The following is a 13,138-nucleotide window of genomic DNA, read 5'->3' as shown; positions in this document are numbered from 1 at the left end:
TAATATAATTGCAGGACATTTATTATTAACTTTATTAGGAAATTCAGGTATAAATATACCTAATTATTTATTAATCATTTTAATTTTCACACAAATTTTATTATTAATTTTAGAATTCGCAGTTGCTATTATTCAATCTTATGTAATTACTATTTTAAGAACTCTTTATTCTAGAGAAGTTAACTAATGAAATCAACTCATAATCACCCTTATCATCTAGTAGATTTTAGTCCTTGACCCTTAACAGGAGCTATTGGAACCATAACTCTTGTTACAGGACTAATAAAATGATTCCACAATTTTAATATAAATCTTTTAATTTTAGGATATTCAATTATTCTATTAACAATATATCAATGATGACGAGATATTTGTCGTGAAGGAACATTTCAAGGAAAACATACATTATTAGTTTCTAATGGACTTCGTTGAGGTATAATTTTATTTATTATTTCTGAAATTTTTTTTTTTCATTTCTTTTTTTTGAGCTTTTTTTCATAGTAGTTTATCCCCTAATATTGAAATTGGAACTACATGACCTCCAACAAGAATTATCCCCTTTAATCCTTTCCAAATTCCCTTATTAAATACAATTATTTTAATTAGATCAGGAATTACTGTTACATGAGCTCATCATAGATTAATAGAAAATAATTTTACTCAAACTATACAAGGATTATTTTAAACTATTATTTTAGGAATTTATTTCACCATTCTCCAAGCCTATGAATATTTTGAAGCCCCATTTACCATCACAGATAGAATTTATGGATCAACTTTTTTTGTGGCAACAGGATTCCATGGACTACATGTAATTATTGGAACATTATTCTTACTTACATGTTTTATTCGTCATTTAAATAATCATTTTTCTAATAATCATCATTTTGGATTTGAAGCTGCAGCTTGATACTGACATTTTGTAGATGTAGTATGATTATTCCTTTATATTTCAATCTATTGATGAGGAAATAATTAATTATTTATATAATATATATTTAGGTACAGAAGTAAAATTCAATTTTAAAAAAACACAATTTACTAACACAAAACCAAATACTCTTACAATTATCAAACTTTTAATGATTGGAACAAAATTTAACACGAAAGACACAAAAAGTAAAAGTCAGTAATAAAGAAAAACATAATTCAAACCAGACCACGATGAATACAGCACAAAAATCAGTAGCGAAATGAGCCCAGTGCTCGGGCGCGCTCAGCTTTTATAGCTAAGCTCATTAAGAGAAGTGGCGTGACCTAAGATGGCCTCTCCTGACTGTGCGGCGTCCTCGCCCGCCATCATAGCCAGAAAAGGTCGTGAGATCTTCTCTGCGGAGACTTGCAGCTGGTGCCGCAACGCTGTCGGCGTGCGGTGCGTGAGGGAAGACCGGTGAGGAGCTCGCCGAAAGGAGCGATGACTCTGCCTCTACCGCTGGAGGTGCCGGGGCAGACTCAGGTGCGGAAGGAGGACCAGCACCTGGGCCAACTACTTCATAGTCATCACCTGAAATTAGCTTCGATATAGCACAACTCCATAGCTATAAATGGTAACACAATGGGTAAGCAATTCGAAATGCGACTTAGTATTCGCTAGACAAATAGATAAATCATTTAGTTTTATGGGGTGTCCCTATCACCTAGAGGAGGTGACACCTATCAACCTATGAGACGTCTCAAACCTAGCGCGCGCTTCTTCTCGTCATCTTCAGACCGCCAGACTCGGGCAACGGTCTATGGAGCAGGAACTTGAGATGACCTTCATCAGACCACCAGACTCGGGCAACAGTCTATGAAAGTGCATCTCAACCAGCCACCGTTGAACTTCCCTTGAGGAGTAAAGCGTTACCGTGATTTGTTTAGTCATAGCACAAAAATAGAAGTCGTGGATCAGTCCGTCAGTAGATAAGTACGTAAGGGAGCAAGCAAGGCCTTTTTAGTAAGGAGGGTGAGAGTTTTGGGGCTATGATTAACAAAATCACGACTTTCATCTTCACCACCACAAAGTAGTCAACAAGCTGAACTCACATTCGAAGAAAGTACCACACGCATCCGGGCACCACTCTCCTTGCCAGGGCACCATGCCCTCCGCCGCCACCTGAGCGGTCTTGCCATACGACCCACTCAGCAGCTCTAGCTCGTAGCAGCCGATTCAGGACCTTCTATGGACCTCACATGCCAGAGTCAAACTTCCCCTTTGACTGGGAATACTTGATCACCAACACCGTGCCTCCAGCCTTCAACACGCGAGGTGGACGACGATTCTGGTTAGCATAGGCATCCTGCCGGGACTGATTTCACCTCAGCAGCTTACTTGCCCTGGAGCGTCACGTTTCACGCCATGCCACTCGATCAAGCCGTGCAGTTTCAGCAACCACATTGTTGTGTGCTGGTGAGGAACTCTGGAGACCTGCTTGTTTGATATACAAACCAGGCAGTGAACCACATGCTTGACTACGAACTCACGTAGCCCAAGAAACTAGAGGTACTTCAGGGTCAGGTCCAGAGTCTTTTCGACAAAGACTTGCAGCAGACTAAGACGGTATCACAAAAAACACGCTTCCGCTCCTACTGGTGAGTAGCGGTAATAGAGCGTAACACTTTAGTACACATACCGATGATAGTCTAGCTGTCCCACTTACAGATACTCGACGAGCGTGTCCTGATCTGCGACCTGCACCATCTAAACCCAGTTGCTCGGCTTGGTTATGCCGTTGACTTAAAGGGTTGCAGCTAAGATAGTCGCCATAACACATCATCGTGCGCTTTTAGTACTCAAAGGTGAAGATGAAGTCATGGAAATAAATCCACTTACGGGTAACGCGCAGAAGCAGCAGCGCTCGGTGGCTGTGAAAGCGTTGTAGTTGGTCACACCCTTAAACTGAAGACAAACCAAATGGTGGCGGAAGTTGCTTCCAGCACGTAGGAGTACTACCTACTCACCGCACCCTGGGTAAACCTTGCTAAAACAGGCGACCACACGCTTCTTGCCGTCGTTGTGGGTCCACCTCAGCGCCGGGCCATAGCCGATGCTGCTGAAGTCAGTGTGCACCTCTGTTTGGCAAATCTGTCAAGATACCTTGCTACCTTGGACTCAGTGGTGAGTCGCCGAGTGATGTTCTGAGGTACCTTTTCCTGCTCTGGCCTCAATGAAAAGAAACCTCTTTTTCCGACAGGCAAGGCAGGCTGTCTGGATAGCATACTCCTCAACGTAGCGCATAAAGTACCCAGCTAGATCTTAGATTGCCAGATTTGTTTAATGTACTCAAGGGGTAAGGACTTTAGGTAATGGCCTTGTCTTTAAGACTCGGCCCCGCCTGACCCTAACAAATGAATCCAGTCAAAATGGCAAAATCGGAAACAATCGGTAACGGGAATTATCAGATTTTCTAAAAGAGTTGAATCTACCCACGTTACATAATTTACGAACGCACTACAGTGCGTCACTGACTCGCATATTATACGAAACACCTTTAAGTCCAAGACGGTATGCGTAGGTAACGTGATTTACTACAACACATTACACATACCTATCGAAATCATGGACACTAACTTTAAAAAGAACATTCTCACCAATCAGCTCGTACAAGGGCTCGGCAGCGCTTATGCAAGCCCCACGGCACGCGCGGTATCATGCCAAAATACCAGTGAGCCGCCATGCTCGCAAGAGGCACCATAGCCCGCAGCGGCGCACGCAGCGCAGTACCACCAGCGCGCCGTCACGCTCGTGCAGTGCGCAGAGAGGCGCGGCAGCTGCGCGACACGGCGCAGCAACGCCAGCGCACCGTCAAGCTCGTGCAGAGCGCAGAGAGGCGCGGCAGCGGCGCAGCACGGCGCAGCTACGCCAGCGCGCCGTCTCGCTCGCCAAGAGCGCAGAAATGCGCAGCAACGGCGCGGCACGGCGCAGCAACGCCAGCGCACCGTCACGCTCGTGCAGAGCGCAGAAATGCGCGGCAGCGGCGCGGCACGGCGCAGCAACGCCAGCGCGCTGTCTCGCTCGCCAAATGCGCAGAAAGGCGCGGCAGCGGCGCGGCACGACGCAGCAACTCCAGTGCGCCGTCTCGCTCGCCGAGACCGCAGAAAGGCGCGGCAGCGGCGCGGCACGACGCAGCAACTCCAGTGCGCCGTCTCGCTCGCCGAGACCGCAGAAAGGCGCGGCAGCGGCGCGGCACGGCGCAGCAACGCCAGTGCGCCGTCTCGCTCGCCAAGAGCGCAGAAATGCGCGGCAGCGGCGCGGCACGGCGCAGCAACGCCAGCGCGCTGTCTCGCTCGCCAAATGCGCAGAAAGGCGCGGCAGTGGCGCGGCACGGCGCAGCAAAGCCAGCGCACCGTCACGCTCGTGCAGAGCGCAGAAAGGCGCGGCAGTGTGCGCGACACGGCGCCGCAGCACCAGCGCATTGCCAGGCCAGAGCATGGCAAGCCTCGTTCTCATGCGGAATTCCAAAGCCCGCAGCCAAGGGCGCAGCATTGCGTCGGAACATTCGAGAAAAGAAAGATAAATGTGAGCACTATGTTCGAATCATGTTCGAATATAAGTATTTCCCAGTTGGTTTAGTACATCTGTCCTTATTACGACAGGTCTACCTATTCATACAACGATCTAACACCACATGAAGATTGATTTCTAATCTTATGTCAGGAAGCTCAATTTTTGTATCTCGTGGCAAAAATAATTGTTGAGCAAAAACTCATCTACCTACATTACGGTTACTCTTTTTACAAAACTAACACTGAACTGCATCAAAGTCGATGTTTTAGATTTTCGATAAGTTGTAACTTTTCGTACAGTAGGTAGGTACACTTTGTGATCCTAATTTTCACACAGAAAACAGCGTGATTGGAAAGTACTATGACTAAGACTACGCTTTCTAGTCTTAAACTGCAAATTTAAATTGCGGGTATCTTGGTGAGATACTTCATGAAGTGACTAATGGACCGACATAGACGTGTTCTTAATCTCAATATCAACCTTTCGTGGGCACAGCGGAATAAATTCCGTTTTAAAATGATCTAAGACTGATCATAACAAAACCCTTTTGTACAAGTTCCAATACACGAGACTACCTCCCGGCTACGCCATCGGTTGAGGTTACGAACATGATCAACTTTTTTACACCATGCATCAACATCATTAAAAATCGAGACCAAAAATAAAGACATGGTTGGATCTCACCTGGTTAATTCCACTACGTTCCACTAATTGTACGACACCGACTTAGCACGCCTTTGTTCATTATTCAATTTACGTGAATTACTTTTATACTTAAATCGATTAGCAGATTTAGACGATGGCATTATTAATTCACAAAAACACGTAGGGTAGACGTGAAAACTTTTAGACAAAAATTCAATTTGGACAAGAACACTTGAACTAGATACGTTCACGTGGCCAATACGTGCTTAGCCATACAGCCAAAGGTATAGGTACTTGACTCTAAAGATTTAATTGCAGTAACTTCATCTTGTGCGGAACAAGGTGCGGAAACGGGAGTGTTGGGTTCTGTTTGAACGGTCACAGTGTTACCGAGACGATTAATATTACACTCGCGTTTAGTTACTACCGAGGTTAAACTATTTTCGACAAGTCTCAACACGTTTTTCTCGATCGCGGAGTATTGATTCATTATTGAGTGCAACGTTTGGATAAAAACACGACTAAGTGCGTGATCTCGCGACCTACATCTAGGCCCTGCTGTTTCACATCAACGTGGTCTGCTTCGACAACTTCGAGTTTGATCACGGCACATCACGGCTACGATCGCGGTTATGATACCCGCGATCCGACATTGTACAAGAAAAACAACAAAAATTTAAAGGTTAGAATTTTGTTCCAATTTAAGCAAACTGATTGTCAGTGACTAAATTTTAACTATAGTGGGCTATTGAATAGGAATCCCAGTTCTGAATTTAGGTACAGAAGTAAAATTCAATTTTAAAAAAACACAATTTACTAACACAAAACCAAATACTCTTACAATTATCAAACTTTTAATGATTGGAACAAAATTTAACACGAAAGACACAAAAAGTAAAAGTCAGTAATAAAGAAAAACATAATTCAAACCAGACCACGATGAATACAGCACAAAAATCAGTAGCGAAATGAGCCCAGTGCTCGGGCGCGCTCAGCTTTTATAGCTAAGCTCATTAAGAGAAGTGGCGTGACCTAAGAATATTTAGTATATTTGACTTCCAATCAAAAAGTTTAATAATAATTAATATAAATAATTTTTACTTTACTATTTTTTTCTTTAATTATTTTACTAATTTCTAATATTTTTATTATATTATCTTTTATTATTTCAAAAAAATCAATTATAGATCGAGAAAAATGTTCACCATTCGAATGTGGATTTGACCCTAAAACTCTTCCTCGAATTCCCTTTTCATTACATTTTTTTTTAATAACAATAATTTTTTTAATCTTTGATATCGAAATTGCTTTAATTTTACCCATAATTATTTCTTTTAAAAGAGTTAATTTTATTATTTGATGAAAAATTAGTTCATTTTTTATAATCATACTTTTAATTGGACTATATCATGAATGAAATCAAAATATATTAAACTGAACTATTTAAGGATTATAGTTTAAAAAACATTTGATTTGCATTCAAAAAATATTGAAATTTCAATTTATCTTAAATAAGAAGCAATTTTGCATTTAATTTCGACTTAAAAGATAGAGTTTTTACTCCTTATTTAAATAAATTAATTGAAACCAAATTAGAGGTATATCACTGTTAATGATAAAATTGAATATTAAATTCCAATTGAAATATAAATAATTAAGCTGCTAACTTAATTCATAGTGATTAAATTCATTAATATTTCTTACTTAATTTATATAGTTTAATATAAAACATTACATTTTCATTGTAAAAATAAAAAATTATTTTTTATAAATACTTAAAGATTTATTAATCTCCTTAATATCTTCAATATTATACTCTTATTATAAGCTATTTAAGTATATTAATATAATTATAAAAATATAAATTATTATTCATAAAACAAATCTATATAAATAAATTTTAAAATTATTTATTTGATAAATATAATTGACTAAAGAATAATATTTGATAACACCATATATTCCTTGACCTCTATAATATTCTCTTCATCCTATATCCACAATTTTTAATAATTTTTAACCAAAATTTAAAAAATAATAATTTAAACCATAAGTTGATAATCTTGGTATAAATCACATTAAACTTAAAAAAAAACTTAAATTATAAGTTTTTATAAATTTATTCAAAGAATAAATTTTTATATTTCTAATTAAAATTCCCATTATTAACCCCATTAAACTAACATAAATTACTATCATTTTTAAATTAAAAGGTAAATAAATTATATAAGGGTAAGAAAAAATTATTCAACTTAAAAATCTCCCAGAAATTAATCTTATGAATAATAAAATAAATATTCTATTTAATATAATATAATCTTCTTCAAATAAATTATAAATAGATAATAAATTATAACTCCCCACCATTAAATATATTAATAACCGAATAGTATAAAATATTGTTAATCCAGTAGAAATATAATATAAATAAAAAATTAAAAAATTTAAATTTCTTATTCTAACAACTTCTAAAATTAAATCCTTAGAGTAAAATCCAGCCAAAAAAGGAATTCCGCATAAAGCTAAATTAGAAATATTTAAACATAAAGAAGTTAAAGGAATATATAATCTTATACCCCCTATTATGTATGTATGTATGTATATACTTTATTGCACCACAGAAACACAAATGACAGGTTACAAAAAGAAATCTTAATAAAGGTAGGTAGGTACAAAAAGGCGGTCTTATCGCTAAATAGCGATCTCTTCCAGACAACCTTAACGCTAGGGAAAAAACGAACAAATGGACAATGGGAGGTGGTGTAAGATAAACCTAAATACCAATAGCTAAATAAACTAAACCATATAATAAGAATATAAAATACATATTGTTAATACACTAATACATACAAATAAAGTATAATAGATATACATAAGACTACATAGATATATATACACATATAGATTTAAATAATAAACTATGCCGTTACTGATGATAGCAAAGAGATAGGTAATGATCTTTGACGTCAATTTTAAATTTGTTAAGGGATTCAGCACGATGGATTTGCGAGGGAAGCTCGTTCCATAAACAGATAGCAGTGACCGTGAAGGAATTCTTAAAGTATTTTGTCCGATGTGTAGGTGGCGCTAGAATGAGTTTTCCCGCTGATCGTAAAACTCTATCTGGTCTGTCATGGCCTAGAAATTTGAAATTTTCTTTTAAATAACTTGGAGTCATTGGATTGAACAATACACAGTACAGAAGAGAAACAATGTGCAGATTCCGGCGAAAGCGAATGGGTAACCATTTGAGCTTTGAACGAAATTCGGAGACATGGTCATATTTGCGCAAGCCAAATATAAACCTAATAGCAAGGTTTTGAATTCGCTCAAGTTTATTAAGTTGGTCCTCGGTTAAATCAATGTAGCTTGCGTCTGCATAATCGAGAATAGAGAGCAGTAAAGATTGAGCTAACATAATCTTAGTAGGAATGGGAAGCAAAGAACGTAGGCGCCTGAGAGAACCCATGGCAGCAAAGGTCTTTCTACTGAGTTCCTTTAATTGATGAGACCACGAGAGAGTAGTGTCCAAGTAGACACCGAGATTTTTCACAGTAGCACTATAAGGTATAACAACACCATTTAATGTAAGTATTGGTAGATTATCCCAATCAACCCTCGAAATCAAGCCAGCACCACCAATAATAATAGCCTGGGATTTACAAGGATTCACTTTTAAACCATAACTCTTACTCCATTCACTGACAGCCGCCAGGTCCCTATTAATAGTACAAATAGCAGAGGGCAAGTCTTCGAGAGTTGACTGAGTGTACACTTGGAGATCGTCTGCGTACATGTGATAGAGAGAAGTAATGATTTGGGAAATTGAATTAATGAAGATAGCAAAGAGTAAAGGAGACAACACGCCACCTTGAGGAACCCCAGCACGCAATTCGCACCAAGATGAAAACATACCTTCGATGCGAATACGCTGCCGCCGCCCACTGAGGTAACTCTGGAACCAACCAACCACTGATGGAGATATGTTAATGGAACGTAACAGACTCAGCAAGATGTCAAAATCGACGGAATTAAATGCATTGCTAAAATCCAGCAATACCAACACAGTGAGCTGTTTATTATCCATGCCCCGTCGAATGTCGTCGGTGACTTTTACTAGCGCTGTAGTCGTACTATGGCCCGACCGGAAACCAGACTGAAGGGGATTTAGAAGGCAATTTCTGTTTAGGAATAGGTACAATTGGTGGAAAACTAGCTTCTCAAGAACTTTAGATAGAAATGGGAGAATTGAAATAGGGCGAAATTCAGAAAAATGTGAGGCATGAGCCTTTTTTGGGAGAGGAATAATTTGAGCACTTTTCCAAGCTTCAGGAAATTTAGACGTTGAGATAGATACATTTAAAATATGTGTTAGAACAGGAATAACAACGTCAAGGATAGGTAAGATCATATTACGACTAACGCTATCATCACCCACGGCATTAGACGAGACTGATAATATGTTCTTTTTAACATCACATTCAGTGAAAGGATTGAAATTAAACGGTTGATAATCAGGAGCTGGCATAGATGAAAGAATACTCAGAGTGCGATCCTTATCTGAGTTATCGATTGTACTAGCTGAAGTAAAATGTTTATTAAGGAGATCAATATCAATATTCTGATGAGGCGAACTAGGGGACGCTTTACCAACTCCAAGAGATTCTAGAAATTTCCAAACTTTGGCAGGGTCGCCGTTTTCGACAGATTTGTGAATGTGGCGTCGTTGTGCGTCTCTACACGATGTATTGCAGCGATTCCGAGCTTTATTATAATTCCGCTGATTTTTATCAGACTTTTCGGCCTTAAGTTTACTTTTCGCAAAGCCTTTATTCATAATAAGTTTTTTGAGATCATCTGTTAGCCAAGGTGCTGGTAAATGTTTGATTTTTATAGGCTTAACCGGAGCATGAACGTCGTAAAGCTGAATGAGAAAGGAGTTAAATAATTCGACTTTCATGTCAACCGTAGCAGCGTTAATAACAGCAGACCAGTCCAAAAGGCGAGCATCTTCAACAAGACGTTCTTTGTCCATTCCACTAAAACTACGTTGCAGAAGGATTCTCGATTTTGCTTTTGGTGGACGGACTTTATATGAAAGAAATAAAAGATCATGGTGAGAAAAAACATCAGCCTCGTGCTGGCCATGCTTCAGAACGAATTCAGGTGAGGAAACAATAATTAAGTCAAGCAAAGATGGGACACAATCGGGTTTATTATGAGTATTATCCGAATATCTTGATTATCATTTATTAAATGAATCACCTTACCAGCACATATAAATAATAAAGCTTTAAATATAGCATGAGTTAATAAATGAAAATAAGCTAATTCATAATACCCTATTCTTAAAATACTCATTATTAACCCCAATTGTCTTAATGTCGATAAAGCAATAATCTTTTTTAAATCAAATTCATAATTTGCTCTAATACCAGCTATAAATATTGTTAAACCTGACAATAATAATAATAATTTAATAAATATTGTATTTACTAATAAATTTCTAAATCGAATCAATAAATAAATACCAGCAGTTACTAATGTTGAAGAATGAACTAAAGTAGAAACAGGAGTTGGAGCAGCCATAGCTGCAGGCAATCATGAACTAAATGGAATTTGAGCACTTTTAGTTATAGCAGCTAAAATAATTATAACCCCAATAATTTTTATTGAATAATCATTATTTATAAAATCTAAATAAAAAATATAATTTCAACTTCCATAATTCACTATTCAAGCAATTACTATTAAAATTATAATATCCCCAATTCGATTTGATAAAACAGTTAATATTCCAGCATTATAAGACTTTATATTTTGATAATAAATAACTAAACAATAAGAAACTAAACCTAATCCATCTCAACCTAAAATAATTCTAATAATATTAGGACTAATAATCAAAAGAATTATTGAAAATACAAATAATAAAACTAAAATAATAAAACGATTTAAATTTAATTCTGATCTTATATAACTTTTACTATATATAATAACAGAAGAAGAAATTAAAGATACAAATATTATAAAAGTTAAAGAAATTGGGTCTAATAAAATAGATATCACTAAATTTATTGAATTAAAAGAAATAATTTCCCACTCTAAAAATAATACCATCTCATTTATAATAAAATAAATTAACATAAAAAAATTAATTAATATAAAAAAAAATAAAAAAAAAATCTAATAAAACATAAAGAATATTTATTAATAATTTAAAATGAATATACTCATATTTTTGACTCCACACATCAATATTTTTTTTAAATTATTTAAATAAAATCAAAGTATTCTATAATCAATTTTTATTACTAAAATATTTCAAGGAAGTCAATGTAATATTAATATCAAATATTCCCGAGAAACTCCTGTATAAAATCTATAAATTCCAATATTATATTTCCCATGTTGTGTATAAGAATATAAATATAATCTATACCCGGCGCTAAAAAAAGAAATTAATATTAATATAATTATAGTTAATCAAGATCAACTAATTAAACTATTAATTAATCTAATTTCACCTACTAAATTTAATGATGGAGGAGCTGCTATATTTGAGGATAATATTAAAAATCATCATAATCTTAAAGAAGGTATAAAATTTATTAACCCCCGATTAAGAAATAAACTTCGACTATTCAATCGTTCATAATTAATATTTGATAAACAAAATATTCCAGATGAGCATAATCCATGACTAATTATTAAAACATACGAACCAATAAATCCTCAATAATTTATAGTTATAATCCCCCCAATAACAATTCTTATATGACATACAGATGAATAAGCAATTAAAGATTTTATATCAATTTGGCAAAAACATTTTAAACTAATATAAAATCCTCCAATTAATCTAATAACCACTCAAATAAAATTTATTCTTAATCCAACTTTCTGTAAAATAATTATAACCCGTAAAAGTCCATACCCCCCTAGCTTTAATATAATAGCTGCTAAAATTATTGAACCAGAAATAGGAGCTTCAACATGAGCCTTCGGTAATCATAAATGAACAAAATATATTGGTATTTTTACTAAAAAAGCTAAAATTATTCTAATATATAAAAAAATATCTATAATTATAAAATTTTAAAAAATATATTATTATTCTATTTATATTTCTATAAATATAAAAAATCCCTAATAATAAAGGTAAAGAAGCAAATAAAGAATAAAATAATAAATATAACCCTGCTTGAATTCGTTCAGGTTGATGTCCTCACCCAATAATTAATATTAAAGTTGGAATTAATCTAGCCTCAAAAAATAAATAAAATAAAAATAAATTTATTACTCTAAAAGTTAAATATAATATTATTATCAATATAATAATATTTATTAAAAAAAAAATTATCATAAAATTTATTTTTTAATAATCTTTCTCTAGCTATAATTATTAAAAATCTAATTCAAATTCTTAATAAAATTAATCCATAAGAAATTATATCACATCCTATCATATATCTTAAATTACTAAAATTATTATTATTAATAGACATATTTATAAATAAAAAAGCTATTATTACCATTATATTTTGAACCATTCAAAATATATTTTGTTTTAAACATAAAGGTATTATAAATATTATTATTATTAAAAATTTTATCATTAAATTAAATTAAATCTTTGAAAATAATCATTACCATGAGTTCGAATTATGGAAACTAAAATTGATAATCCTAAAGCTCCTTCACATACTGAAAATACTAAAAAAACTATTAATATATATATATTATAATCAACCTTTCTTAAATATAACATTAAAGAAAAAAAAATTCTTAAAACAATAAACTCTAATCTTATTAGAACAATTAATAAATGTTTATGTTTTCTTACAAAAATTATATTCCCAAATAAAAATATAATAAATACTATTATTCATATATTAAATATTATCATTTGTTTTTATAATTTAATTAAAATATTGGTCTTGTAAATCAAAAATAAGAATTTTCTTTACGATCACGATGTTTTCCTTCACCGTTAAAGCAAGTGAT

At 34.9% G+C, this 13,138-nt stretch overlaps 2 protein-coding genes across 2 annotated transcripts; both read right to left on the bottom strand.

The window, feature by feature from the left end:
* Window positions 1-10,312: 10,312 nt before the first annotated feature.
* Window positions 10,313-11,351, bottom strand: LOC117996028 (NADH-ubiquinone oxidoreductase chain 5-like). The gene is given in 1 exon segment (XM_034984038.2): window positions 10,313-11,351. A coding segment is annotated over 1 exon segment (966 nt). The 5' UTR covers window positions 11,279-11,351.
* Window positions 11,352-11,411: 60 nt separating this feature from the next.
* LOC138404656 (NADH-ubiquinone oxidoreductase chain 4-like) lies at window positions 11,412-13,014 on the bottom strand. Its single transcript, XM_069509230.1, is given in 2 exon segments — window positions 11,412-12,220; window positions 12,222-13,014. Coding segments are annotated over 2 exon segments (873 nt in total). The 5' UTR covers window positions 12,498-13,014; the 3' UTR covers window positions 11,412-11,623.
* Between the last annotated feature and the right edge of the window lie 124 nt (window positions 13,015-13,138).

The sequence above is a fragment of the Maniola hyperantus genome, unplaced genomic scaffold, assembly GCF_902806685.2.
Source record: "Maniola hyperantus unplaced genomic scaffold, iAphHyp1.2, whole genome shotgun sequence".
NCBI classification, from domain to species: Eukaryota; Metazoa; Arthropoda; class Insecta; order Lepidoptera; family Nymphalidae; genus Maniola; species Maniola hyperantus.
The sequence above is the reverse complement of the archived record's forward strand: the minus strand, read 5'-3'. Positions and strand labels throughout refer to the sequence as shown.